The following is a 27,131-nucleotide window of genomic DNA, read 5'->3' as shown; positions in this document are numbered from 1 at the left end:
TGCAGATTTAGCTCCGACCACAGTTATAAATTTAGCAACCACATCTACAGTCAAACGTCCATATGCTTTCAGAGCTGGATGCGGCCAGGAGGAGATCTAGTAAAGCCTTCAGGGTGTCGGATGAGGAAGCCCCACTCAACCATGATCCCGATGTCAAAGACAACCCTGAAGCCCTGAAACAGCAGGAACCACCTGAGATGTTTGGTTGTGTGCACTTGTACTCTATTGACAGCAACTTCACATAGTATAGAAAGAGTTTCAAAGGTAATATTTAAATAAAGGTAAAAGGGGGAGGGTAAATGGTACTTAAAAGGATATCCTACAGGGGCACCTGGGTGGCTCAGTTGGTTAAGCGTTTGCCTTAGGCTCAGGTCATGATCTTGGGGTCCTCAGATCAAGTCTGCTTCTCCCTCTCCCTCTGCCCCTCCCCCTGCTCTTCCATTCACTCTCTCTCTCAAATAAATAAATAAAATTAAAAAAAAAAAAAAAGGATAACCTACAGTTCACCAGAACCTACAGTTCACTGCAGCCTGCCTAGGCCCCAGACGGGCAGTAAGGACAGGCTGAGCCTCTGTGGTTAATAGGGGTCTCACAGGGCTGCCCGTGAGAGCGGTTTTCCGAAATGAGGAAACTGGTGGGTACTTACCGAGCTGACCTCGTTTGGGGAAGCACCATTTTTGAGAAGCAGTGTCACGATGTCTGTATGTCCTTGTTGGGCCGCCTGGTGCAAGGGACTGTATCCTTGCTGTAAAGCGAGGTGACATTTTGACAGGATTAACTAGCTATGAGAGAAAGAACTGCCTACATATTACAGAGCCTGTCTTCTATGCGCAACCCACAAAAAATGCATTTTCCTCAGTTCCTCCTCCAGGGTCAAAGCTTAACATTGTGGCAGAGCCCCAGGCACACCAGAGTAACTCTGACTGCACCCTAATTTGGCACTTAGGAAGCATAGAGGTCAGCTCTCCAGTGTTCCCATACCTTCGTCTTGGCATTGACGTCTGCTTGGTGCTGTAGCAGAAACTTCACCACCTTGATATTTCCATAATGACTGGCCACGTGGAGTGGAGTATAACCCATCTGAGAAGCAAGAGGTGAGAATGAGTGAGCAGGGGGGCTGCCGGGCATCCCCAGAGCCACTGTGGCTGGGCATTGCTGCAATCCTTAGAATGGCTGTTCAAAAGGGAGGATGGCCAGGAAGCCCGTTGGAAGGCTAGCAGCTGCCAAAAGGGGTGGGGTCCACTGGCTTGGGGAGGAACAGGGCTTGGTTTCAGACAAATGAAGTTTGAGATGCCTGCAAGCGCCGAGTGGAGATGCCAAGTAGGCAACTGGAAAACGGACACTGAGCCCCATGAAGAGGTCTAGGCAAGGAGACACCTATGCGAGGTGCAGGTCCTGCAGACGAGAATGAGTGTAGAGAGAAAAAGTGGGGCCCACATTCCGAGGCAGCACATAGAGGGAGAGACAAAGAAGAGGAGGTGTGAGGAGACAGCAGGCAAAGCTGGGGAGCCACAGGTTAGCAGAAGCCGGGGGAGATCAGTCCAGAGGGAAAGAGCCTCCATCGCACCGTCTGCTGGGAAGGGGGCTCCGACGGGGACTCGTTGTTGCATGGAGGTTGCTGCCAACCTGGGCAAGGGCATACTTATTTCCACTAGAAAGGTGAAATCCCACTGTCCAAAAACCCCACAAAGGCTGTCCAGGTTACTGAGTTGTAATGGAACGGAATGTATAGGAACTGGTCATTGCTTGAAACAACCAGGTTTGGGGTATTACTGACTACTTAGAGCTTAGGCTGCAAAGGAGTTCATTTTCGAGAAATCCGTTCTGCTGAATGGTTGGGTGCTTCCCTACAAGCCGACAAGCCAAGGTTCCCTGAGCCCTTTGGTCCTAAGTGTCCCTGAGGAGCTGGTGCCAGATCCCAGAAACTATCTTGAAACAGACACTGCAGGCTGGACCTCAAGCAATAGTATGGCTCTGGGACCCCCAATTCTAACTCACACTATAGGGTCTCTCATGCAGGACCCCAAAAGACCTAAGTGGGCCCAAAAAACCTCAAAGATCCAGAACATTGTTGGGTTTTAAGCAGATTCCTGGTGAAGCTGCAGACAGTTGGGGATCAAACAGTTGCTAGATTTTTCTCAAAGAGACTTCAATATCACATGGTTGATCGTCAGTCTCCCCCAGCCTCCTCCTGACCCCTCCACACTGGACTGCAAGTCCTCCAGGCAGGTCCCCCACTGTGTGCTGTGCACTCTGTTATCCTCAACTATCCCCACAGAGCTTCTTGCACACAGAAGTGGTTCACAGAAAGTTGAACTGGATTTAACTAATTGCTGGAATAAAAGGCCTGAATTTTCAAGCGAATCCACAAAAGCCTGACATTTTGACACACTGCTCACATAGACTAGGTCATAGAATCATGATTAAATGTTCCTCTTAGTTTCTCACTACAGAGGTTCAAAGGTCTAGCAAACTTTCCGAAGTTCCCCACCGGAAAGCAAGATCATTAGGATCGGTGTCTTCAAACTCCACTGCCGCCCCTAGGAAGTGGCAGAGAAGAATGGGCTGCTGAGCCCTTGGGGTTTCAAAGCTCTGCGAACAAGCCGCCTCTGAAACGGGAGGGAGTCTGGCGCCGGGCAGGACGAGGGTGCGCACAGGGGAGAAGGGAGGCCAAGCCAATGTTCTGGAATTAGATAGTGGTGATGGTGGCCTGATTCTGAAGGGAGACACAAGCACGAGCTGCCTGCCTTACCCGGGTGGTGGCGTCCACCGTGACACCGTGTTTGATGAGCACGTCTGCCACTGGAACGTGGCCTTCTTGTGCTACCAGATGGAGGGGGGTGAGTCCGCTCTGGAAACAAAAAGAAGTTCATCACCTTGTGTCCAGTAAAGAACCCTGGGCCACCGTGAAAGAGCACTGAGGCTAGGAGCCCAACCTGGCTGTGCAGCCACCAAACAGCTGTGGGACCTGGGACGAAGCTCTTCCAGCTCTGAGCCTCTATATCCTTATCTAAAAAATGAGGTGGTTTAGCTAAATTAGAGGTCAGCAACATTTTCTGCTAAGGCCCAGATGGTCAATAGTTTAGGCTTATGTCTCTGTCACAACTACCCAACTCTGTCAGTTATAGTGAGAAAGCGGCTATGGCCAACACGGAAACACACAGGCACGGCTATGTTCCGATAAAATTTTATTTATACCAACAAGTGGTGGGCCGGTTTTGGCCCACGGGCCCTAGTTTGCTAACCTCTGAACTAGATAAACTTTATGGAACTTTCCATTTTTAACATTCCCTACTTCCCTGATTTAAGATAAGCCTCAGATCCTACTTTCCTTACCTAGAACAGAGGTTATCACTGACCTATCTTGAGGGCAAAGTAAGGTTCACTTGAGAAAACACACTGGAAAGCACAGTGTGCCATTCAAACGTGGCACATGACTAGCACCTCACAACCCATCCCGCGCTGCCAAAGGATGGATGAACCTGCTGGCACTGAAAATGCCATATTCTTGGGAGTTCTCACCACACCTTTCTCAGGAGGATAAGGATGCGCCAGAGATATGGCCTGGTTTGTGCACACTCACACCAAAATGTCGGAAAAGTCTTCTCTCCCCGGTACCTTACTCAGTACGCTCCCCTAACTATGGGGCAAACAGAGCTATGATTCCTCTGCAGTTGGAGTCAGGGGGCAGGGCCTGTCCCCTCTCCAGGGTGGAAGGCCCCCCTCGGCCTTCTGCACCTCCCTGCCTGCCGACCAGAGGCCCATGAGCAGTAACCCTCCCCAGCCGAGGCCTGAGCAGGCGGGCGGGTGGGGTGGAACAGTCCTACCTCAGTCACAAGTCTCTGGGTGCCTTGCCTGATTCTTGGGATAACACGGTAATTCGCTCCCTGAGGTGGTGCATGGATGAGTGAGGATGTCTCCAGTACAGAGAATCACCATCACCCTCATGGGTCCTCACAGAGCCTGTGTGAAATGGCATGGCACAAGCAAGAAACGAAGCATCCAATCCAATATAACGGTCCTGCCCCTAACAGTTCTCTCCTGGGGGTCACCTGTCCAAACCTGTGCAAAAAGAACCAACGGATCTACAGGGTTTTAACAGATCTGCTTACCCTTAAAACGCTTGCCTTTCTGAAACCATTCCCTCATCATCTAAAGAAGTGGCTCCTTGTATTGGTTCCATGATATGAAATGTCCAGAATAGGCCAATTCAAAGAGGTAGTAGATTAGTGGTTGGTGAGGACTGAGAGATTTGGGGGACATGGGGAGTGGCTGCCAACAGGTATGAGGCTTCTTTGTGGGGTGATGAAAATGTTCTGGAATTAGATAGTGGTGATGGTGACCCGATTCTGAAATATACTAAAAATCACTGAATAGGACAGTTCAAAAGGATGAATTTTATTGTATGTAAATTATATTTGAATAAAACTATTATTTAAAAAAAATAAGTGATTCTTAGTCTTTCTGGAGTCATGCATTCCTCTGAGAGGGTGAGAAAAACTATGAAGACCTCGCCTAGAAAAATGCTCATGTGCCCGTCCTTCCAAAATGCTGTGTACAGTCTTGGAAGTACTTGTACTCCTCCACCAATAGTCCCTGGGTTGGGAACTGCTAGTTTAGTGTATGGGTGGGCATTTAAAATATTCTCCCACAGAAAAAGAATATTTAGTACCAAATTACTTACTACATTCCTGAAGGTAGACACTAGCCTATATTTGGAAAAGTGTACTATGGATTTTAATATTGATCTTTTTTGCAGACCCTTAAATCAATCTATTTTGAAAAGGCTCTGGCATCAGGTAGGCTCAGGGACATGCAATCTGGGGAATGAGCAACCTTTCTGACCCTGTTTATTCATTTATAAAACTGCACTCAGTAGGTGCTCAATATTCAAAGAGAATAACTGGTTAGCTACTACAAAAGCGTTACCGAACCGGCAGGGCAAATTTGGGAAGCCGTGTTTACCTTGTTCCCCAGGTTGCCATTGGCTTGTTTCGAAAGTAACAGAGCCACCATCTCTGCGTGACCCTCTTGGGCAGCCAGGTGAAGGGGGGTCACACCTTGCACCGACTCGGCATTCGCTGACCCCCCGTACTGCAGCAGACTGCGGGCCACCTCCATCTGGTTCTGCTTGGCAGCAATGTGCAAAGGGGTGTAGCCATTCTGAAACAGAAGAAGCATCGGGAGGCTGGTTAAGAGAATGCTGAGTGGACAGGAATGAGCAGAGACCTTAAATGTTAAATCCTCAGAGGGAGGGTGAGGCCTGCTTCTTGGCCTGCTGGACACCCACTGAGCAGAGCTGGAGTCTCCAAGGAGAGCAATTAAAGTCAACAAACAAACCAAATCCCTTTGATTTGGAAGGATCCAACACAACGCGCCTCCCCCATCCCAGCCGGCAAACATCCTGTGCCGCTCCTCACCCCCTATTTTCTGTATTCAAGCTCTGACAGACTGGTCTGCAGGGCGTGCTCTGCCACCACAAAAGCTAGGATCCAAGCAGGCAGCTCACGGAAGAACTGGCAGGCTGGGGAAGTAAATGAAAGGCTCCTGTCTGCAAGAACCACTCTCCCCCCACCCCCCCCCACCCCCCCCCGATAGTTCATGAAGGAAAAGGATCCTAACCCTCTTCTTTCCCCGTGCAACAGCCCGGGCTCCCCCTGGGCTTGCGGGCTGGGACTGCTGGTGTAAGGGGACAGGTGTCCCTGGCAAGGAACTGGGGATGTGGAGTCAGTCCTCCTTCCACACTAACTAGCCAGGTGACTGGAGAGTCAGTGACCTCTAGACATCCTTATTTTTAAAAGGCATTTATAGCGGATAATGACATCCAGCGTGTTCTTTTCTTGCAGCTGTTGGATGGATAAAATATGATAATATATGTGAAGGTGTTTTCCAAAATAAAGATATAAAAGTAATAAACCTGCGTACGGTTTTGCAGTGCACTGGTTTACAAGATGTTTGAGGCCATGACAAGATGAAGGAGCCTGGCCAAAAGTAAATCGACTATGACACCATATACTGTTTATTCAGGGGCTCCTCTCTCTCTCTCTCTCTCTCTCTCTCTCTCTCTCTCTCTCTCTCTCTGGTAGGAAGACCTTTTCCGTGAAGGAAGCAGTACATGGGTTTACAAGCCAGAGTGCGCCCCTCGTCCTGCTGCAGACAGATGAAGTCTGATTTGGTCATCACTGTTAGAAACCCCTTTCACCTACATGGTCCCTTGTACAGCAAGTCAGGTAGGCATTTTTATTATTATCTCATTTTGTGGCTAAAGAAGTCAACTCTCGGCAAGGTTAAGTGCCATATCTCATGTCACCGAGTAAATGAACAACAGGAAATCCATGCCGGCCTTCAGACCCCAGAGCTGAGGTTCTATCAGCTGGAAGAGTGCTTCTCAAACCACAATGTGTACAAAAAGCACGTGCGATCTCGCTCAAATGTAGACTCTGACTCGGAAGTTCTAGGGAGGCCCCAAATTCTGCATTTCCAGGTGAGGCTGAGGCTGCTGGCCCAGGGACCACACTTTGAGTAGCGAGGCCCCCACACATTCAGGGCTAGAAGAGAGGCCAGGCCTGAGGACTCTGAGCTGGACCCATACTTTCAAAGCCCACGCCCGCCAGTCCCAGAGCGCATGGCATACAACACCTGGTTTCCCCACCTTGGCCAGCATTCTTCCCGCTACCCCAGAGCACTGAACCTCCCCGCCAGTGTCTGTCAGACTGTGCAAACCAATGTTTCTGATTCTGCCGGGATCACTGATCAGGAAAAGGAAAGAGGAAAAAAGGGGTCTGACAGTATAGTAACATTCCAGTTTTATAGCATTGGAGGACAGGGAAAGAGCCACTTGGAAAGTGGACTTCGTGGGGAAATGAAAAGTTGTAATAAACCCAAAGAATTAAATTGAATTAAAAAAATCATTTCCTTTGAATAATTATGTGAGATAATTCATTTGAGTGTTCCTTTTAAAAAAAAATGAGAATACGTTCTTTTTAGGCTGTGTTCCCATAACGAGATCAACATTTTGATTATAATATTAACTAAACAAATAATGTTTGGATCGTATCAACAGAAAGCAAAGAAAGAGGTGTGGCTTGCCGGATGAAGCCTGAGATTTGGAGCCATCCCCAAAGGAGATCACTCTCTGTAAGGGGAGCATCAGGGACCGCTGTCCATGGGAGGAGCGGGGATGAGGCAGCTAAACCCCTCGCCAATGCCCAGTCTGTAGCAGGTATCCACAGCATGAAAGCAATGATTATTAGGACTTCTTTGAACAGACAAAGGGCAGAAACTGGAGCGAGCTGCAGTATTCTCCTAGCGGTATAATCAGGAGTCCAGGTCACTTGGGCAACTGGGGGTGTGCACACTGGCAAAAGCAGCACCCTATCCTGGCAAAGGGCACCCTGGTGTTGGAGGCAGCTCAGGCCAGGTGACCCTTGGTTAAAACTGACATACACAGGAGAAGGTGGCCTTCTCAGAACAGAGACTAACCCTCTGCGCTTCCCTAAAAGCAGGATTAAAGGGAATGAATGACCTTCTGTAGGTGACAAGGACAGGGGCAGCCAGGTAGAGAGGTTAGGGAGGGCTGTGTGCCCCGAAAAGGTCTACTTCCCCAAGGAAATGAGCTCATCCAAAAGAATCCACTGCTGGAGAGAAATCTCCCTTAAATGTTAAAACAACATTAGCATCAAAATTAGAAGGGGGAGGGTTTGGTTTGGGTGCAGAGAGATTTGCATGTGAAATTCTACAAAATTGCCAGACTACTTGGGAAACTATTTTTTGCCATGGAAACAAACCCCATCTGTACAAGGTTTGTACTTGGATAAGGTTCTCTTTAAATACCATGAACCTGGCTCCAATTTCTTTTCTATAAAGAGGGGAGTGAGGAGGCAGGGAGTCCAGCTCTTTATTTTTAGAGGCAGGAGTAAGCCACATCTTAGCAGGGCCGCATGCTCCGTCTACACAGTGACGTGGGCTTGCTACAACAGCGGGGACAGGAGCCCAAGGAGACAGAGGTGTCTGGGAGACGCTGTTGTCTCCAGCAAAGTGATGCTGGAAAATTCAGATGAGCATCCGTTCTGAGGAGGGGAGACAAACTGAAGGCCCGCACTGATTTTCCCTGGCTCGGGCTGTGTTCCCACTGAAGTCAGCAGGTGTCAGCTGTCATCACAGACCAATCCCCCCCCCCCCCCCGGAGGCTCCTCCTGCCACGTGGCTGAGGACTGGGGTGTGCTCTCCCCGAAATTATCCTGGTTTTCTGAGTCTTGGCTGCCCTGTAGTGAGCTCCCCGGAGTGCAGGGACCATGGGTGCATCCTTTGTGTCAGAGCCCTGCCCCCACCTCTCCCCTTCCTCCCCTGTGTGACCATCAGCCCCCTCCCCTCACAAACAAACACTGCCTGCTCTCTGGTCCCACACAGGCCAGCCTGTCTCCAAAAATGATCCTCATGACTAGCTTTATCCCTTCACCTTGTACTAGCTCCCCGCCACCCCCTCCCCCGCCCCGAAGTCAGATCTTACATAAGCAAGCCCAGTCAACTCCATTTACTTGGTTCCCCTGAGAGGCAATGAACCTGCTACTCGGGGCAGCGTCTTTCAGGGGCGGGCACACTGGCCTTATGTCCACCATGTAATATATGGGGGTGTGCCTTGTTGCAAAAACACCTTGATGTAAAAGTCTGAACTCATACGAGAAATACATTTGGGGGTGACTATTCACGTTTGAAAGAGGCCCCCCCACTTCAAGGTTATGGCAGGGTCCCCCGCAACCCTGGATAGTTCTCCAAGTGGGGCCATTGTGCCAACAGGTCTCACCACCCCCGGAGATTCCTGGACATGCTGACCCTTGACAGCCGGCTGACAAAACGCAGCTGACAGAACTCAGTTGACACACAGTCGTTGGGGAACCCGTTTGTTGTGTAACACGAATCCCACCTCTGTGAGGTAATCTGTTGCTGAGAAGTGGTACCCCTTTCCCACCCCACTCCTGGTCTCCAAATAGCAGCAATTACAGCAGGTAACATTTGTGTGAGCGAGGCGAGATCTCTGAGGTAAAAATAAAAGCAAAACAGGAAAACCCTCCCGCTGCTCCTGGAACAGCCCCTGCTGACGGGGCAGCGGTGGGCCTGCCTTGCAGGGGCCGTGGCCCTGAGCAGGTCTGGGGCTGGAGCCCTGGGTGTGTGGCCCAGGGCGGGCTTACCCAAGCAGGGCTGTGCGGGGAGCTGCCCCGGGGAAGCAGCAGCCGGACGATGTCCAGGTGGTTGTGATGGACAGCCACGTGCAGGGGAGTCAAGCCATTCTGCAGGGAACAAGACAACAAAGACAACCACCTTCACTCAGCTGGCTTTCCACTAGCGACCCCTCCAGCTATCTATCGACAGCACCGCTCGGGGCTCTGTATCGCTTCTTTTATATATGGTGCCGGCTGGTTAAAAGGCTTCCAAATCCAGTATTGATCTGAAGTCACTCCAGAGCATAACCCACCAGACCCGGGGCCACCTCTTTGTTCTGCAGGGCCCCGGGGGCCGTGGGCGGCCAGGCCCGGCACAATCAACACACTCGCTCAGAGAAGGCCACCAGGTTTTTCTAAGAGCACAGGGCCCTTGTCAGAAAGGGGGTCTAGCCAGAGCCCCTTCCCCCTGGATGGCCGCCCACTCAAAAGATGGACACAAGAGGCACAAGTAGCGAAGTGTGTCCTTTGCTCTGGCCTCAAAGCTGAGACAGGGCGGGAAGTTCAAGCTCACTTTTCCGGCCGCATTTGGATGCGCATCTCTTTCCAGCAGGAGCTCTGCCACCCTGACCTTGCCATACTTGGCCGCCACGTGGAGAGGGGTAAATCCTTTCTGAGGAGAGACACAGGCTGTCAGAAGCGTGGGGCGTCAGAGCTGTGCCCCCCCCCCCCCGCCCCCAGAACAAGATGCCCCTTTGCCACGGCAAAGGAGGCATCCCACCTTCACCGGCATGGAGACACCAGCCACGTAAAGGACACGATTTCTGATCCCTCCCAGAGGCTGGGGCCCAAGAATCAGCAGGTTTCCTCTCCCATTTGCCACCTGCACCTCTGGTGATGGCACATATAATAACCATCCTGTGTTGTTACTCCACTACTCACTAGTTGAGGGCAAGGGTTGACTAAGATTCATCTTAGTCCTTCTTGTATTCCCAGACCCGATTTGTCTAGAGCTAATAGCCAGTCCATGATAAGGGGATGAAGGCTCGGTGGGTGGACGAGAAAGGACAGTTTTACCACCTTTCTGGGGAAGGACGACACATCGGGCTCACAGATGGCGGCCAGTCTGGGGTGCCGGCCCTCCTGACTGCTTTCAACATCATCCGGGCCACACAGAGAACCAGGCAGGAGTGCCCATCCCGCACCCCAGGCCCGGTGGTGACTAGCCAGGCCCCTCTCCAGAACAGGGGAAAAAGGCTGTACCTTGGTCATGCATGCCTGGGATGCTTCCTTTTCCAGAAGGGCCAGGGCCGTCTCCACATGGCCCTCTCGGGCCGCAATGTGCAGGGGGGTGTGCCCGGCCATGGTGGCCAGGTTAGGACTGGCATTATTTTCTAGCAGGAGCTTCACCATGTTCATGTGGCCGATGCGAGCCGCACAGTGAAGCGGGGTCTGGTCATCCTGGGACCCAAAGTGAAAACAAAGAACAGGGCATGATCTTAGGGTTTCTTCATCCAACTCTTCACTTTACGAAGGACGAAGGTGAGGCCCAGAGAGGGTAAGTGACTTTCTCAAGGTCACACAGCTAGGAAGATGAAGAGCTGGAATTCAAATCAAGTCTCTGAGTTATAGAAACAAATACGCTCTCTCATTTCATCCTCACAACGACCCTTCAGGTTAGCTGTTATTTCCACTGAATTGCCAAAAGGCTCAGCCTTCCCATCTGTAAAATGGGAACAATAATCTACCTCATAGGGCTCTGGTTGGGATTAAGCAGGTAGTGTATATAAAATGTTTCACACAGTGTAACAGGCACTCTTCCTGTTTCCCAAGTCACGTCTGAGCAGCAACTTGCCTTTCTGCTTGAATGGGGTCGCAGGAAAGTCTAAACTGCTGCAGGGGAAAGGTGACTTTCTTCCCACCCTTGCTCCTCCTCCTCCCAGATACTGAAGGGGTTCAAGGCTAGGGTCTCTGTGCTGTCGGGCCCAGCTGGGGGCCTCTGTGCGTGGCCCAAACACAAACCACAGTTCTAACTCTCAACAGAGCCTCTGTCATCAGTAGAGTAGGAAAACCCAATCTTGGGCAAAGCCCATCGCCTTGCACATTCAGTAGCAATTCTTACTGTTCCCTCGCCCAATCCCTGGAGAACACTTTTTACAACAAGGGGGCATCTTCCATTTTTTAGGTCAAGTAATTCCTGACTGGTTTTCATTGGTAACATATTCTCCAAAAAAGTTGCCTCTCTTCTTACACCAGGACTGTAACCACCATGAAACCCTTTCAGCCCCCAAACCCTGCAGGCCAGCCATGCTCTTTGGGCTTTCATTATCCCAATGAATAGGATAGCTCTGATACAAACATATCTCCGGCCTTCTCAGAACACCTGCAAAGCAGAATCTGAGCGTTCAGGGCAACCACCGTGGGAATGATGAGGAACCTTTGTGCCAGGCCTCTAATAAGGATGGATTTCTCCTCATTGCGCTTGAATCGCTTACATCCCAGGATCCTTCTGGCCTCCAGAACTCACCTTGGCCTTGGCATTGACTTTGGCTTTGTTCTGGAGCAAATATTTGGCCACTTCCGTGTGTCCTGCTCTGGCTGCCATATGTAGCGGGGTCTCCACTTTCTGTAAAACCACAGAATTATAGAAATGTTAATCCATGCCGAGTTTCGAAAAGGACACACGCAGAGCTCCAAAGTGCCAGCCTGGAGTAACTTGGTGGGTTTTCGTCCAAGAGGTGGAGTTGTCCCAACAAGCAGCTACTTTAGCCTTTAGCCTGCTGACACCTAGTGTGTGTGTGTGTGTGTGTGTGTGTGTGTGTGTGTGTGTGTGTGTGTGTGTGTGTGTGTGTGTGTGTGTGTGTGTGTGTGTGTGCGTGCGCGCGCGCGCGCGCGCGCACGCGCACATATGTACATGTTTTAGGTATACTTAAAAGTAAACCTCAGAGCTAATGAATGCTAAAAACTATAAATGAATTCCCAGATAACACAGAAGTTCCCAAATTATTCTCTAAAAGAAAACTCCTAGGACTGACAGATGTGTGATGAATTTAATTGGGAAAGGCTCAATATATACACATATTCTCCCCAAACCTGCAGTCTCTCCTATTGCGAGAATTCTCGCTCTCTCCCCAGAGAAGAGACCTTAGGATCAGTAGCTCATCTCCCCTCTGAGCTCTCAGTCGAGAGGACAGAGCGCTTGCTCTCCCCAGTGGGCTTACCACATTGGAGACATTGGGTGATGCCCCCCGCTGTAGGAGGTTCTTCACGATGGGCAGGTGCCCCATGAAGGAGGCCACGTGGAGAGGTGTCAAACCAGACTGGAACACACAAGAGAGGAATGAGAACAGAGGAGCCTTTTCCTGCTCCTACAAAGAAGAGAGAGCCAGGTGAATCTAGTGCTTTCTTGTTTCTAGGGGCTCCAGAATGGTTTTCTAAGCAAAGGGAGTTAAATGAGATGCGTTTTTCTTCCAGGAAAATGGGTGGAGGAAAAAAGAAATCACTGCAGGGTGATTCTGTGTGCTTTACAACTCAAAAACTTGCATCTGGTCTTGGAAAGCTTCCTGAAACTTGACCCATGTCCCCCTGTCTCGGTCACCCAGTTTATTCCTTCAAGCAGTCTGGACTTGCATACACACACGCAGTCCTGCAGCCACATGGAGCTAAAAAGAACAACTGTCCAGAAAGCTTTTGGAGGAAGACCCCGGGCAGGGACCATTGGTCTGTCTGTGGAGTTCTCCTACCTCAGTGACAGCGTCAATGGAGGCCCCCGTCTTCAGTAGCAGCTCCATAACACGGATGTGGTTCTTCTTGCAGGCGATATGTAAGGGGGTAAAGCCATTCTGCAGCCCCACACATAGGGAGACAGACAAGCAGGAACTTACAACACTAGGCCGAGGGTCCCCCAGACCCCCCTGCTGATGAAAAGGCAACCTCTGCCCACTGCCTGGACTCCGGTTACTGTCAGTCGCCCGAGAGGCAGCTGGCTCCCACTTTAGGCACCAAGCACGTTCCTGAACGAGTTGTTTATAAACCTTTTTTAAAAATTTAATCATATTTTTGGATGCACAAAAAGGGCCTGCTGTTTTAAGTTTCCTTCAGGGGAAACTGACAGTAAAGAGCACTTTTTGTGAAGCGAATCATGTTCCCTCTCCCCTGAAACCACTGATCATTTTTAGTAAAGTGGATTTCGGGATAGCAGCTCTGCTGTGTACGTCAACTCCACAGGGGCTAGGGAGTTTTATTTGTTTGTTTTTGTCTGTTTTTCCAGGGCTTTACTCTGATAGGCAGTGATTCTCCAAGTGGGGGGGAGGGGATTTTGTCCCACCCGACCCCTGGGGGACACTGCTGATTGTCACCACCAGGGGAGGAGGGTATCAGCACCTGGGGGGGTGGGGGGCAAGGATGCTGCTAAACATCCTACCAGGCACAAGCCAGACCCCCACAACAAGGAATGTCAGACCCAAAATGTCAGTAGTGCTGAGGCTGAGAAATGCCCCAGCTACCCCAGAATAGTCCCTGGCACGTGGCAAGAGCTCAGTGAAAGCTTTCTGAATGAAGGAGCCATCCTTGCGAGACCTGGAAGCTCTCCTGCCTTCTAAATTCTCCCCTGTGGGAGTAGGCAGAGAGGAGATGGTGGTCAAGGGCATGCTCTGTGCAGAACTCTGACCCCACCACACCCCTGACACTGTCCTGGGAATGCCTGGCCTGGGGCAAGAGTGAGAGGAGCCAGAGACTCTAGGCAAGAACTCACTTCTACACCAGCACTAGGAAAACTCTAAGTCCATGAGCAGAGGAAGGATACTTAGCTCAGCCCATTTCACTCACCCCCCAAAGCAGATACAAAAGTCAGGCAGCCTATAAGGAATCACTGTTCTGCAGCACCAGGCTGGCTTAGATGGAATGGCACCCCAACCCACACACATACCACGGAACCGCTTCTTAGTGAGGTCTCCTGGGCCCAATCCCCCCCTCCATGACCTCAGCCTGTCATCGGGGTGCAGAATGGGGAGTGTGAAGGTCACCATCCTGCCTGTGTGTTGCCATGCCTCTTGGGCCCTAGCCAGTGCCACCACTTTCCAGGTCCCAAGTCTCGGGGGTACCTCCAGGCACCCTGGCCCTTCCCACCAGGCTCAGCCAATGCAGCTCTGGTCCTGCTTCCCTTCCTTTGCCCCTCTGGTGCCCTCTCTAGTGGCCTCCCACTCACCAGGGCTCTGGAATTCGGTTTGGCTCCTTTATCCAAAAGGACCTTGGCTACTCTGTGATGGCCACAGTGGGCTGCCACGTGGAGTGGGGTCAGATGGTCCAGGGTGATGTCGTCTATCTCTGCGTTGTATTGCAATAGAAGTCGGACACAGTCAAGGTGGTCTCCCTGAGCCGCCATGTGAATGGGGGATAAGCCATTCTGGAAGAAGAGGGAGAAACAAGCGGTTGCAAAGGAAATTCAAGGCGATGACTCCAACTTCGCTTCCTACTTCTTCCTTACACGATGCTTCCACATCTGGCCCCTGTGCTCATGCTGGTCTCTGACTCTGCTCTCCTTTCCACCTCATCAAATCCTCTAAGCCAGCTCCAGCCAGGCCCACCTCTTCCGGGAAGCCTTCCCTGACCACCCTAGACTTCTGTGGGCTTTTCTTTCTCTGTCCCACTCACTCGGACTTCCTCACAGATTTGCTGAATTGTGTCTGTAATTAACTTGTTGGGTGTGTGTCTCCATACTTAGCAGCCTCTTAAGATCAGTGACTGTGCGTCCTGTCTCTCATATGCCCCACAAGCTCCACACGAGCACGAAACACACAACTGCGCTTTTGCATGAATGAATGACCACAATTTGGAACTCAGATCTAAATCCCTCTGTTCTTTGCTCCTAACAAACACACATCACTTGAACAACTTCCTTAAGGACTCTGTTTCTTAGGTAGCAATCTCTTTTTAAAAAATAAACGAACAAACATTAAAAACAGAGGAGACTCTTTACTCGATCCTTCACACATTAATTCAACAAATATTTATTAAGCGATTAATGAGCACCACGTATGGGTTAAGCTCTGGGGAAACAAAAGAGAACAGACATAATCCCTGGTGGAAGGAAGCTTGTGGACCCATAGGCAAAGGAGGAAGAAACAGATAACATTGTTGCCATTCAGTGTGGTAATATCAGGGAAGGCAAGTTCAAAGCACAGGAAGGTAGAGCTTCCAGGAGGGAGGATGGGGGAGAAGGCTTTCAGAAGGAGGTGGCCGGGAGCTAGAACTTCTCTAGGAAGACAGAGGGGAGGAACCTCCCAGCGAAGGGAGCAGTGTGTGCTGTACCACAGAGGCAGAGATCCTTTGGGAACTCGGGGAGCTCTATCTTTGCATTTAAAGCTGCAGGAGGGCCAAGCCTGACGGGGGCGTGGAGCTGAGCTCCGGACAGGCAGGAGCAGCATCATGACAGTTTGTGAGCTCCGGAACTGGGATGTTAGCTTTCAGAAAGGGACCATGAAAAGATTCTCAGCAAGGGAGACACACAGTCAGGCTGCGTGACAGCTAGTATCCGTGTTATGGGTGGAATTGTGTCACCTCAAAATTCACATGTTCAAGTCCTAACCCCAGGAGCTCAGAATGTGACCTTATTTGGAAATCAGGTCACTGCCGATGTCCTTAGTTACGATGAGGTCTTCAGGGGGGCCCTGAAACCAGTATGACTGCTGTCCTCATAAAAAGGTGAAGTTTGGACACAGACACTCACACACAGAGACCATGCCATGTGAACATGAAGGCAGAGGTCAGGGTGATGACAAAGGAATGCCAAAGATTGTGAGCAACCACTGGACGCCAGGAGAGAGGCTTGGAACAGATCCTCCCCCGCCCCCAGCCTCTGAAGGTACCAGCCCTGCTGACTCTGATCTCAGATTTCCAGCCCCCAGAACTGTGGGGTAATGGGCCGCTGTGGTTCACGCCACCCAGTGAGGCAGTTTGCTACTGCAGCCCCGGCAAACTAATACAGGTAGTTGCCACTCAGAATTTCACAAAGGTCACACCATACTTCCCAACTGAAAAGTGGGAAGTCCTCAGTGAAGAACCTGGCCTGCCGCCTGTATTTGTAAATAAAGTTTTATTGGAACACAACTGCTAGTTTGCATATCATCCGTGGCTGCTTTCCTACTACAATGGCCGAGTTGAATCGTTGCAACAGAGATCGTGGCTTGCAAAGTCTAAAAATACTGACTACCTGACCCTTTAGAGAAAAAGTGTGCCGCGCCTGATCTAGCTAATAATTAGAGCTATACCAAGGGTCTCCCGTGTGACAGGCATTGGGGTACACATCACACTGGTTCAGTTAGTAGTATCAGCATCCCCGTTTTTTAGAGATGGGATTTGATCCTGGGTTGGCCCAACCTGAAGCCCTGCCGAAAGGATGCTCCTCGCGGAAAGGAAGCTACGAACCTTGGTTTTGGCTTGGATGGGTGCCCCGTGGTCCAGCAGGATCTCTGAGATTCGCACGTGCCCATTCCGAGCTGCACAGTGGAGAGGTGTCAATTCATCCTTTAAAAGACAGAGTCCAAAAGAGAAAGCCCCAAAGGCACCTATCAGAGCCACCGGAGGGAAGACTGCCCGCAGTACCCCTGAAACCACCGAAGCGAGGATGCTTCCTTAAGGACCAGCCCGACTCCAACCCATCTCGTTGTGTCTCCTGCTGCCTCCTGGCTCCCACTGCAGGCTGTTCTAGGATAATGGAGGCCCAGCACCAGCCCATCACAGAGAGCCCGCCACACCAGCAGGGTCTCTGGAAGGCAGAATTCCCTCCCCTGGCCCCGCCGCGGAGCTCACTGGCACCCACCTTGGTCCTTGTTTCTATCTGGGCCCCGCGGTCCAGCAGGAGCCGCACCATGATCACGTTCCCCCTGCGGGAGGCGATGTGCAGTGGCGTGATGCCGTTCTGGAAGAGGAGGCATAGGGACCTGTCAGGCTGTGGCATCTTCCTCTCGAATGCAGCTGCTCTGCCCCCCATGCCCGTGTCCCCCCAGCCTTGCAGTGGCAGCAATGCAAGAAGCCACTTTCAGCCTACTCTTTAGGACACTTCTCACTTAAGAACAATCTCAAAACCTATGAGGACAGGACGGCATCCTGGTTAATCGCAGCAATCTGGCCGAGCCCTGTCTCCCAGCATCATCACAACAGACTGGCAGAAAGCCCTGCCCTCCAGGCTTCCCACCTTGAGAGCGGGCAAATGGAAACTGATGGGTAGATGATCAGATACCCATTAAGGAGGAGCCTTAAGAGACACCAGGGCTGTCTCCCCCAAGGGCACTCGTGCCATAAGGAGGAACCCCGTGGTGTCACAGTGAGGGGCAGACAAGCCCAGAGCCCAGGCCCGAGAGTGGGGCCTGCCGGAGGGCCTTACCTGGGGCGTGAAGTTGACACTGGCACCCCTGTTGAGGAGTAACTGGGCCACATTGAGGTTCTCGTAGTGAGCTGCGATGTGGAGGGGGGTGAATCCCGTCTGGGGCACAACAGAGGGGGACAACTTGTCACAAGCCATGCTCTGCCATTTCCACCTCAGAATAAGGACAGGGATTCTGGAAATGTTGGCAGGGCCCAAGGACCCGAGACGGAGAGGTTTGCTGAAGGGGTCGAGAAAGGCTTTGCGGCAAGTCATATTCAAAGCTGGGTCCCACCTCCGAGGGCCCCCCATTGTTTGTTTTGTGGTTCCTGTGGACAAACCACAGACTAGCATTACCTCAAACTCGGCAGGGCCCACTTATGTGAACGGTTACTTACGAAGAAATGTTAATTAATGAACAAAAAGTGTTACTGGGGCCATGATCTTCACTCTAGAGATTGTTTCAGCCCCCTAAAAGGGCGCGGCGACTCAGCTGGCTGGCCAAAGTGGTCCTTTGGGCCCCTTGGTGGGTCGTCATCATTCTGTCCCATAACCTGAGACCATGCCTAATCCAGTCAACAGCCTCCCAGATAAAACCCAGCAACCGTGGGGTGGAGGGACCATGTGAATAGCTCAGGGCAATCCACTCCCACTATAGAAGAAGTCATCAACAAAACAGCCTAACTTACAGATAATGGATCGGCAGTGACTCAGAACATCTGACAGCTAGAGGTCCAAGCCCCTGGGGAGCCCTCCCCATTCTCACCTCCCCACGTAGGGACACCTCCCTTCCTCCACCAGGGGCCAGCCAGGAAAAGAGGGGCATACATTCTAGAACACCACCTGCCAGATCCCAAAGCCAGCCTGCCCTGGATACTTTTCTGGATGACCAGGAGCAACAAGAACATTCCCTGCTCCACACCAAGCACATTTTCCTGGGTGTTCACTAGGGCGTTTAAAACTCCTCCAGGTCACTAGTGGGAACCTGGAGGCCCCGTGGGGGCTGGTGGTGCTCCGAGTGCACGGCTGGTGCCGCCTCCAGCCACGGTGCATTCTCAGGGAACGGCTGGGGGTCAGCCCTATGGCTCCGCGGCCAGGGAAGGCCGCCCTCACCTTGGAAAGCACGTCAGGGTTGGGGTCATTCTGCAGCAGCACTGCGGCTGTCCGCGTATCGTCGTTGCGCGCCGCGATGTGCAGGGCGGGCAGGCGCACCTTCCCTTTCGTCCCATAGTTGATGAGGTGGGCCACCACGTTCTCGTGACCCTGCTGCAGAGCCACTGCTAGAGGAGTGAAGCCGTCCTGGCCACAGGAAAGGAGGAAAGATCCATTTGCTCCGACCCTACCCGACCACTGTCTTCCAGGCAGGACGCACGCTTTCACACCTCAGGGCTCTTGCTTGTGACGGGCCCTCAGCCTGCAATGACTTTCTTACCATTCAGAGCCCTCTTTATCTGTCAAGCTCAGATTAAATGCCACCTCTGCCTTAAAGCCTCTCTTGGCCCCACTGTCTTTCTCTGCAATCTCCCTGAGCGCAGAGCCATTCATTTTCCTTTATGACTTGTTCCCAGTCTGACTGCTTGGAGTGCTCCTTGCCTACCCTCCCTTGCACCCTTCAACATGGCAAAGGATCATTCATTTCTTCATTGCACGAGTATTAGTAGCACCTACCAAATGCTAGAAACTATGCCAGGACCTGAGGATTCGATTGTGAGCTACTGTGATTAATCTCCTCGGTTATATGCCGAGGGGCACAGGAGCCCACGAACTGGCGAAGCAGAATGAGCACAAAGTCACCTAACTGCTGAGTGTTATAATGTTAGTAGTCAAGAGAAGCTTTGGCTCTATCTAGTTCAATTTCATCCTTTCATCAATGACAAAACTCAGGACCAGAGTTGACGTGACTCATGGCTTATGGCAGGATCCTTTCTCATTAGGGTCCGGCCTTCAGTGGTGCTTAGTGTGGGAAGAACAAGCTTGAGTCTGATGTCATTTCTCTGGTATGTGTCTGGGCATTCCTCAAGACCCATGACTCTGTCTCTTCTTCCCTCGCATAGCCTGGCAGCACCCGGAATTACAGTGCAGTGATCAGAAGGTAGAGAGCACGCAACGACACTCTACACTGCGACAAAGGAAGTCTTTCAAGCCACGTCCCAGGTGTCCTGCACCCGGGGGCGTCCAGTAGTGAGGACATTTGCCCCAGGTACTTACTTCTGTGGCTACATTCTGATTAGCTCCATTTTCCAGTAAAAACTTAACCACTTCCAAGTGATTCTCTTGTGCTGCCATGTACAGGGGTGTAAAGCCTTTCTGTAGACCAAGAGCAAAAGTCATTAACATTCACCCACAAAAGGAGAGATGCTAAACCCGGTGCACAATCCTCTCAACTTGAGGACAGCTGTCTCTTCATCCTATTTTCACCTAGCCCACAGGGCCATGTCCCCACCAATATCTCCTGTTGGAAAAACAGGCTTTGAAACGGCTTAGTGGGATTATTACAAAAGGCCACCAGGTGGGGGCGACAGTCCATGGACAACAGCATCTTGCAGGATACACACACACACACACACCCTCTATTTTCACTCCCTTCCTCGTGAACCCCCCATGTCCCACCCACCCCTAAACAGGCTTTCTCTCCCCAAGTGAGCCATAGCTAGATATATTGTTTGGCTGGTTTAACTGAACAGAGATGGGGCCCTCAATGATCAACCACATCATTCATAGAATATGCAATAGAAGCATGAAAACATAATAAGGATGCCTTCATTACTGCTTAGAGACACACTGCCGATTAATCTAGACCATGCGCCCGCAATATTACAGAAATGCAGGTGGAGAAGAAGGGCAATGCCTGGGACCCCAGAGGACCATTACCTGTGACTGGGCGTTGACATTGGCGCCATAGTTGACCAGCTCCCGGACCACCTCATCCTGACCGGCGAGGGCGGCGATGTGCAGAGCTGTGTTCCCTTTCTGAAACACATGGGGGAGAAGAAGCAGACGAGGTTTCCCACTGGGCTGTCAACGGTACCGTGACGGTCAAAGGTAAAGTCACCATTAAGGGTACACTAACAAGGCTGCGGGTTGGGGTGGGGGACAGTGGGCTTTCTTTAGGGCCAAAAGGGGTAGACAACACCCATGAGTGTGCCTGACCCATTATACACCTTGAAATAATACCAAAAGCCCAAGGAGGAAAAGCCTTCCTGTTTTCCACACAAAAAATCACGCTAAAGAATAAAGAAGCCACTTTTCAACATCGAATCTGCTGCCTGCAGACATAGCGTTCTGTCATCGGCTGACAGTCAGCATTCCTCAGGACACACACTGAAAGGTTTGCCAGGCAAGCCGGCCTTCCGTGGACTTCCAGCTCCTCACAAGCTGCAACTGCAGGACGACGCAGAGTCCCCGAGAGGCCCAGAGCCCTGGGGAAGGAGGCCGGCTGAGGCCGTGGGCTCGGTGCCCTTCACCCGAAGCTGGGCCAAGGGGGGACAGAGGACTGAGAGCCGAAGAGAGGAAAGGGCAGAAATATGTAAAGGGACTGGGGGCAGGTTCTGAGGAGGTGACTAGAACACTCAGATTTTCTTGTCCAGATCCATTCTGGGTATTTAGCAATTGGTAGACGGGGTTCAGGTCTGGCAGGCTGCTTGTGATCAGGATGCCGGCCTTCCTGCCAGTCTTCCTCCTGCCTCCCAGATGTCCTGGGGCTGGAACACAGGCACATTCTCTGACTCACCTATGTGACCCCACTGGCACCCCTGCTCAGTGAGAGGCAGGCAGGACAGCCCCCCTGCCTCGCCGACAGCTTCTGTCCATAGGGCAGGCAGGAGAAAATGGGACCCATCTGGGCCCATCTGTCCCTCTGCTACTTAAGGAGCAGAGATCCCAAATGAACTCATCTTTTTATAGTTCAGATGGTATATAATTTACCTAAACTACATAAACCCTTGCTAATCCATCTCAGGCAACTCAAGCCCCGACAAGTAGGGACTTCAAACTCAGTCCATGCACTGGGGCCATCTGCCACTGGGAGAAGAGTGTCCTCACCCGGGCAGAACAGAGCAGCGCGGGCGCCAAGTTCTGTGGCCCCTCAGCCAGCACGGCCCCAGGCGCCCGCAGGTGGGAGAAGTAGCCCCACTGAGGGCTCCTGGGGGCTGGAGGGGGCTCAGGTCTTTGTTTCTTTTAAAATGTGGCCCATATCAGGCCAGAGGGCCCTGCTTGTCACCTCCTAAGGGTGTCTTTTTGATTTCTCCTTAAGTTCCATTTGATAAACCAAAGGGTTCTTCCTCAAATATCTGTCAGAGAATAAGTGCCAGAAATGAAGGTATAGATGCTAATTAATCATTTTTCATAGAAGTCCAAAGAGCTTACATTTAGAGGCCTTGGCACCTGGGTCCGACTCACTCACTGTACCAAGTGGGACACGACTGTTGGCACCAGAACCTTCTCTAGAAATCAGGACTCCGATCTCCAAGTCTCCTCATTTAGAAGGAAGTGTGCTGTGCCCATCCATGCGAATGCTGCACACTGAGCACATGCGGGTCAGGTGCTAGTCCAGGCGTGGGCGTATAGGAATGACGGACACTCAGCCTTCTTGCCCTCAAGAAGCAATGTCAGATGTTGCTTCCCACCTGCCCCTTTCTGCCTGAAATCACAGGACATCCAAGGTCTCCCCACAGAAACCCATGCGGGCGGCAGGGGAGGGGGACAGCTGGGCCCACGTGGAACCCTGACTATGGATCCTGGCCCACCTTCTGGATCTGGGCTGAGGGCAGCACGGGTGATGGGTAAGAGCAAAGGGGAGACTGTGGGAAACAGACCCCCACCTACACATACGTGCACACTGTGCAAAGTGCAAGAGGGCCCTGACCTGGGGTGAGGGTCACAGGGCAAGGAGGTAGGGCTTCTGTTTCCTCCACCCTTCCCTCTGCATGAAGGAACATGCCCTCGAAGAAGCAAAAAAAATTCTTAGCCACGTGTGATCCACAAAGACCCACTTTGTCCACTGGCAGGGGGTCCCGGAGCTCCTGGAAGGGAGGCGGCTGGGGCAGGTGCGGGGTAGACACGAGCAGGGAGATTAGGGCTTTCTCCCTCACCACCAGCCTAGAGGCTGAGCATGGGCCTCTGAGAGGCAGAGACGGGAGGATGGGGACACGGATGCTTTTGTTTTGTGCTTTTAACATTTCTAAGCACAGCTTAGGAAACTATATTGGTTTTGGCTTTTTTACTCTTTTCTTTTTTTAATCTTTCTCCTGCTTGCGAGACCCATTAGAATTCCCCAATCTGCTAGGACTCTTGCTCAGCCCACGGTTTCTGCTTCACCTTTTTTCCTCCCTCTGTGTGGCATTCAGAAACCACGTTGGCTCACAAAAATGCCTATAAATAACAAAGACACACCAAGCGCTCGCTTGCAAAATAACAATCAAAGGGGGAAATTCGGCAAGAGCAAAAACGCTGAAGCGCACTATTGGCACCACTCGCCCGGAGCCCGCAGACGGCGCGCTGCAGGCAGCCAGGTACGTGGGAGCACCAGAAGGAAAACTAATCGCGTCCCCTTTGTCCACAGAAGAAGGGTGGAAACCACTGGTGCCTGTCAGGGAAAAAACAAAAACAAAAACAAAAAACGCCGCACAGACGTCCAGGAAGAACAACTCTTGTCTATTTCACCGGTGCGATCTCTTCACCTTCAGGAAATGGCATGAAAATTCCAGGATTTGACTGCCAGGGATGACTGTACCTTCATAATATTCGGGTAATACTCTTCATAACCACTGTATCTGCTGTCTACCTCGTGTTCTTCTGGTTCTCCGCTCGAGAGGGGGCAAACACACTTGCCGCCCGGAACTGAAATTGGGGCTGGGTGTGAGAGCACCCCGGGTAAGAAACAGCAAATGGGAAGAAAGAGGCCGGCGGGACAAAGCCAGGAGGAAAACCGCTGGAAGCAACAGGGAAGGAGGAGAAGAGGAAGCAGTCCTCGAGTCAGCAGAGAGATGTGATTTTTGTGTGTAGCTCTGTTTTGAAATGCCGGCAGCAGCATCTTGCTCACTAAGCAAACAGGATGGATGGACGTAAGAAATAAAACCGATTTTGCAACCTCTAGGTGCATAATTCTGTGACATGGTTTCTGGGCTCGCGTCCCTGGGGCTACGGGGAAGAGTGTGATGGTGTGGGGGCTGGGACCGCAGCCTTCGCCCAGTGCCTCCTAATAGGAGCTGAGAACGCTGTTCAGGGTAATCAGGGAGGGGAGGAAGGAAGTGTGGAGCTGCCCAAGGAGATTGCTGGAGAAGGCTAACTGCGACAGTCTGGCCCTCTCCTCCTGACCTCGGTAGCAACACAGCCACCAATATTTGCTGATGCCTGTTCGTTTGTCATCTGAATCCTGAAACCAAGTATTATCATCCCCATTTTATAGAGGAGGGAGGGAACTGAGACTTCTCACTAGCTACCTGCCCACAGTCACAGAGCATGAAGTATCCCTGCTGGGATTTGGACCCCGGGCACCTGACTGTGGGGCTTCTGGTGCTCTTAGCCCCTGCGCTGGAATCAAAGACCCCAAGAAAACAGAAAGCCAAAAAAAGGGTTCTATTTCTAGGTTTCTAATCTAACGAGGAGGATAAAGAAAAGCCCACTCTTTTGTGGAAATAGGGTCCTGTGCTTTTCAGGTGACTTCAGGGATGCCTAGAACTAGGAAGCAATGGGAAAGACAAGAGAAATTCAGAGGCACGCTTGGGTTTCTCTCAAGTTTGGGACAAGACATGAGGGACCCCCACACTTGAATTATCAATGAAAAGCTCCCTGCTCCCTAAGAGACGTACCTTGGTTGTCGTTTCTAGAATGATTTCTTTGTGCAGAAGTTCAACCACCATCTTCACATGGCCTTCTTTAGAGGCCAGGTGCAAGCCGTTCAGCCCATTCTGTAAAGAGCAGAGAGGCAGGAAGAGTGTGGTTAGGGGACTATGCATTCTGCTGTTCCAGTGGTTGGGATGAGGCCATTTCCCTGTGAAGAGATGTGTGACAGGCCAGAAGGAAGAACGGGAGGGGCCCTGAGTGGTGCTGGCCCAGCCTCTCCAAGTTCTTTTCCGCAGAAGTGCCAGATAATAGGAAAGCAGGGCGATAACAAGACCACCACTGCCCGGATTCATCTCCATCTTAAGTGTGGAGAAGCTCTCACTAAGGCAGTGGGTGACCCTGAAATTCAGATCTTGGCCAGGCTTTTGGCAATCACTTCATGGAAGTGCTATAGCTTCAACACCCTGGTTAATTGTCACGGCAGCAACCAGTAAAAGCAAAGGGGCAACACCAGTGTATCCTAAACATTTGTAGAGCTAGATGCATATTTAGTAAAAAAAAAAAAAAAAAAAAAAAAAAAAAAAAACATTCTGAAATAAGGTCTTTTGAGAATTAAATACCACCAGCCACCCAGCTATAAGATTTCTCTGACAGAAGAATCAGTATTAAAATAGCCCCTTGGCCACCTTGCCATTTCAAATGTGGTCATAGCGTGTCTGACAGTTCGATTGTGGGGTAGAGGGTGGGAAGAACCAACACTATCCATGCCTGCTCGGCAGTCCAGGGGAGCAGAACTCTCCCTGACCACAGAAACTTCCAGCCATACGTGACGAGGTACGAGAGAAGGCTTTACTCGGCACTTTTGCATGTCCCGTCTTCTGATCCTTGCACTTAAGATGCCTGGAAACTTCCTGGCAAAAGCTGACTTCAAAGAGTGCGACTTAGAGCCACACATAATTCCGACAATATGTTGGAACTCATTTCGCTTCCAGTGATGAGCAGATCTTGGCTCCGTAAGGAAGATGACTGTAGTCAATCAGCACTCCCCATGCCCTACTGTTGTGTTTTCCTCCTCCGCCTCCTTGCCCACCAGCCATTTCCCCTTCTTCTCCCATTCCTTCCTGTCTCCTGTTTCAGTCAACGCCGTTCTAGCATGTTCCCTTTCAGGGGATGCCCTGCAGCCACCGCAGGCTCTGGCTAATAAGAAAGACCCTTGCCACCACAGCAGAGGGGCTTGGCTCCTGACGGTGTGCCTCCTGCAGCCCCACCTAGCACGGGCCCCTGAAATCCCCACTTTCCCTTTGTGTCCGGGCATTCAGAACCCAAATGCTCGTGGCCAGGGACTGTCCTGCCCACGGGAGCACCAGAACGCCAACAGTCAGCATCAGGAGATTCCTGTTAAAACGCAAATATTCTATCTGGGAGTGGCAGCGCATTAACCTTTAACAGGTACGTTCTGTTGCTTTGCTAATACTGGCAGAGGAAGTAATGAGGGAACACTGCAATAAGGAGAGGGAGGGCAGGTACCTCGGGATGGGAGAACGGAAGGTATCTAAAACTCTCTTTACACTGGTGCCTTGAACAGGGAAAATAAAACGGGTGCCTGGGGTGTCAGAGCAAAGAGGAAGTGGGCTCCGAAGGGAACTTCATCTCATTTCTATTTAATCGGGCCCTCCCTGCACCCCAAAACACGCAGAGTGCAGTGGGCCAAATCTTTGCATGTCAGCACTGCCAGCTTGGCTAGGGAATGTGTGGGGGTTGGGGGGCGATGGAAGGGCTGTCTCATGCAACATTTCCTCATGCAAGGGCCTAGAAATCACCGTAAGATGTTTTCCTCTTGCAGATTGTACACACCATTACATGCAGCGTCCCAAGTAGTGTGAATTATTCACACCCCGGTGTGAACGGGCTTATCCAATAAAGGCTGGGTTCCCGTCAGGTTTGATAACAGAAAGGGAGACAGTGATCTGTGAGAACAGGAATCTGGGGGAGGGAGAAGAACACTGGGGGGCAGTAAACCAGTTCCCCTCAAATCAATCTGCAAAACACAAATTCACTGAAAAGCAGTCTGTCCAGGGACTGGGGCTCTGGAAGCCTGGAGCCCCTCCCTGCAGCTTCGGGCCCTGGGCTCTACCCCAGGGCAGGTCTGCCCAGGAGCCCCTCCTCCCTCCCAGTGCACTGCGTTCTGCCATCCCCTCTTGAAACCCAGCAGTGTTCTGGAAGGCTCCCTGCGAGCACGCTGGTGTCTGCAGCTGCTGCAGTGTGCTTCCCGCAGGGGACTCGGCTGTGGCGACAGGGAGAGTGGCACGGTGCTGACTGCTGTGGGTTTCGTGCTTACTTGGGCAGCACGGTCCCTTCCCATCAGCGGTCGCGGCTCCTGAATGCCTCAAAGCTGGGGAGTTGGCAAGTCAAAAAGGAAAACACCCAAGTTGACTGCTGATGCTCCAGGGTATCTGTCCCTGCTCTTTGGAGCCCGTGTCAGCATCTCCATCCAGAGGGATTCTAGACGTCCTGTCTGCCCAGAGGATGGAGTGGAATGGGAGGTTGGGATCCCTGAATGAATGCTGAGGAAATCAAGGTCTGGGGTAGTCAAACGAGTAGCCAAGGTCACACATCTTTTCTAGGGCACAGCCACATAGAAAACAAATCTGGATTTCCCAAGAAAAAAAGGGCTTGGGGTTTTTTGTTGGTGGTGGTTTTTGTTGTTGTTTTTGCCCCTAGGAACTAGTAGGTTTCCATCAGAGGATAAAAGCCTATTTCTCCTTGTTTTGCTCACCAGGCAGCTCAGAACAAAGCTTCAGTCACGATCACTCACACGGGTCCGGTCA

General features: G+C 51.5%; 1 protein-coding gene across 14 annotated transcripts in view; it reads right to left on the bottom strand.

Moving 5' to 3' along the window:
- Positions 1 to 27,131, bottom strand: part of ANK1 (ankyrin 1) — a 213,347-nt gene that overhangs the window by 48,138 nt on the left and 138,078 nt on the right. For all 14 annotated transcript variants that reach the window (XM_027597655.2, XM_027597656.1, XM_027597645.2 and 11 more), the window contains exons 3-20: positions 24,330 to 24,428; positions 20,392 to 20,490; positions 19,729 to 19,827; positions 18,634 to 18,819; positions 17,542 to 17,640; positions 16,978 to 17,076; positions 16,584 to 16,682; positions 14,365 to 14,562; positions 12,902 to 13,000; positions 12,380 to 12,478; positions 11,686 to 11,784; positions 10,422 to 10,619; positions 9,733 to 9,831; positions 9,189 to 9,287; positions 4,966 to 5,163; positions 2,753 to 2,851; positions 982 to 1,080; positions 647 to 745 (exon numbers count right to left, since the gene is read on the bottom strand). In XM_027597655.2, the coding sequence (XP_027453456.1) occupies positions 647 to 745; positions 982 to 1,080; positions 2,753 to 2,851; positions 4,966 to 5,163; positions 9,189 to 9,287; positions 9,733 to 9,831; positions 10,422 to 10,619; positions 11,686 to 11,784; positions 12,380 to 12,478; positions 12,902 to 13,000; positions 14,365 to 14,562; positions 16,584 to 16,682; positions 16,978 to 17,076; positions 17,542 to 17,640; positions 18,634 to 18,819; positions 19,729 to 19,827; positions 20,392 to 20,490; positions 24,330 to 24,428 (2,166 nt within the window). The remainder of the gene's footprint in view (positions 1 to 646; positions 746 to 981; positions 1,081 to 2,752; positions 2,852 to 4,965; positions 5,164 to 9,188; positions 9,288 to 9,732; positions 9,832 to 10,421; positions 10,620 to 11,685; positions 11,785 to 12,379; positions 12,479 to 12,901; positions 13,001 to 14,364; positions 14,563 to 16,583; positions 16,683 to 16,977; positions 17,077 to 17,541; positions 17,641 to 18,633; positions 18,820 to 19,728; positions 19,828 to 20,391; positions 20,491 to 24,329; positions 24,429 to 27,131) is intronic.

Source organism: Zalophus californianus, chromosome 2, assembly GCF_009762305.2.
Source record: "Zalophus californianus isolate mZalCal1 chromosome 2, mZalCal1.pri.v2, whole genome shotgun sequence".
NCBI classification, from domain to species: Eukaryota; Metazoa; Chordata; class Mammalia; order Carnivora; family Otariidae; genus Zalophus; species Zalophus californianus.
This window is presented reverse-complemented; position numbering and strand designations above follow the sequence as displayed.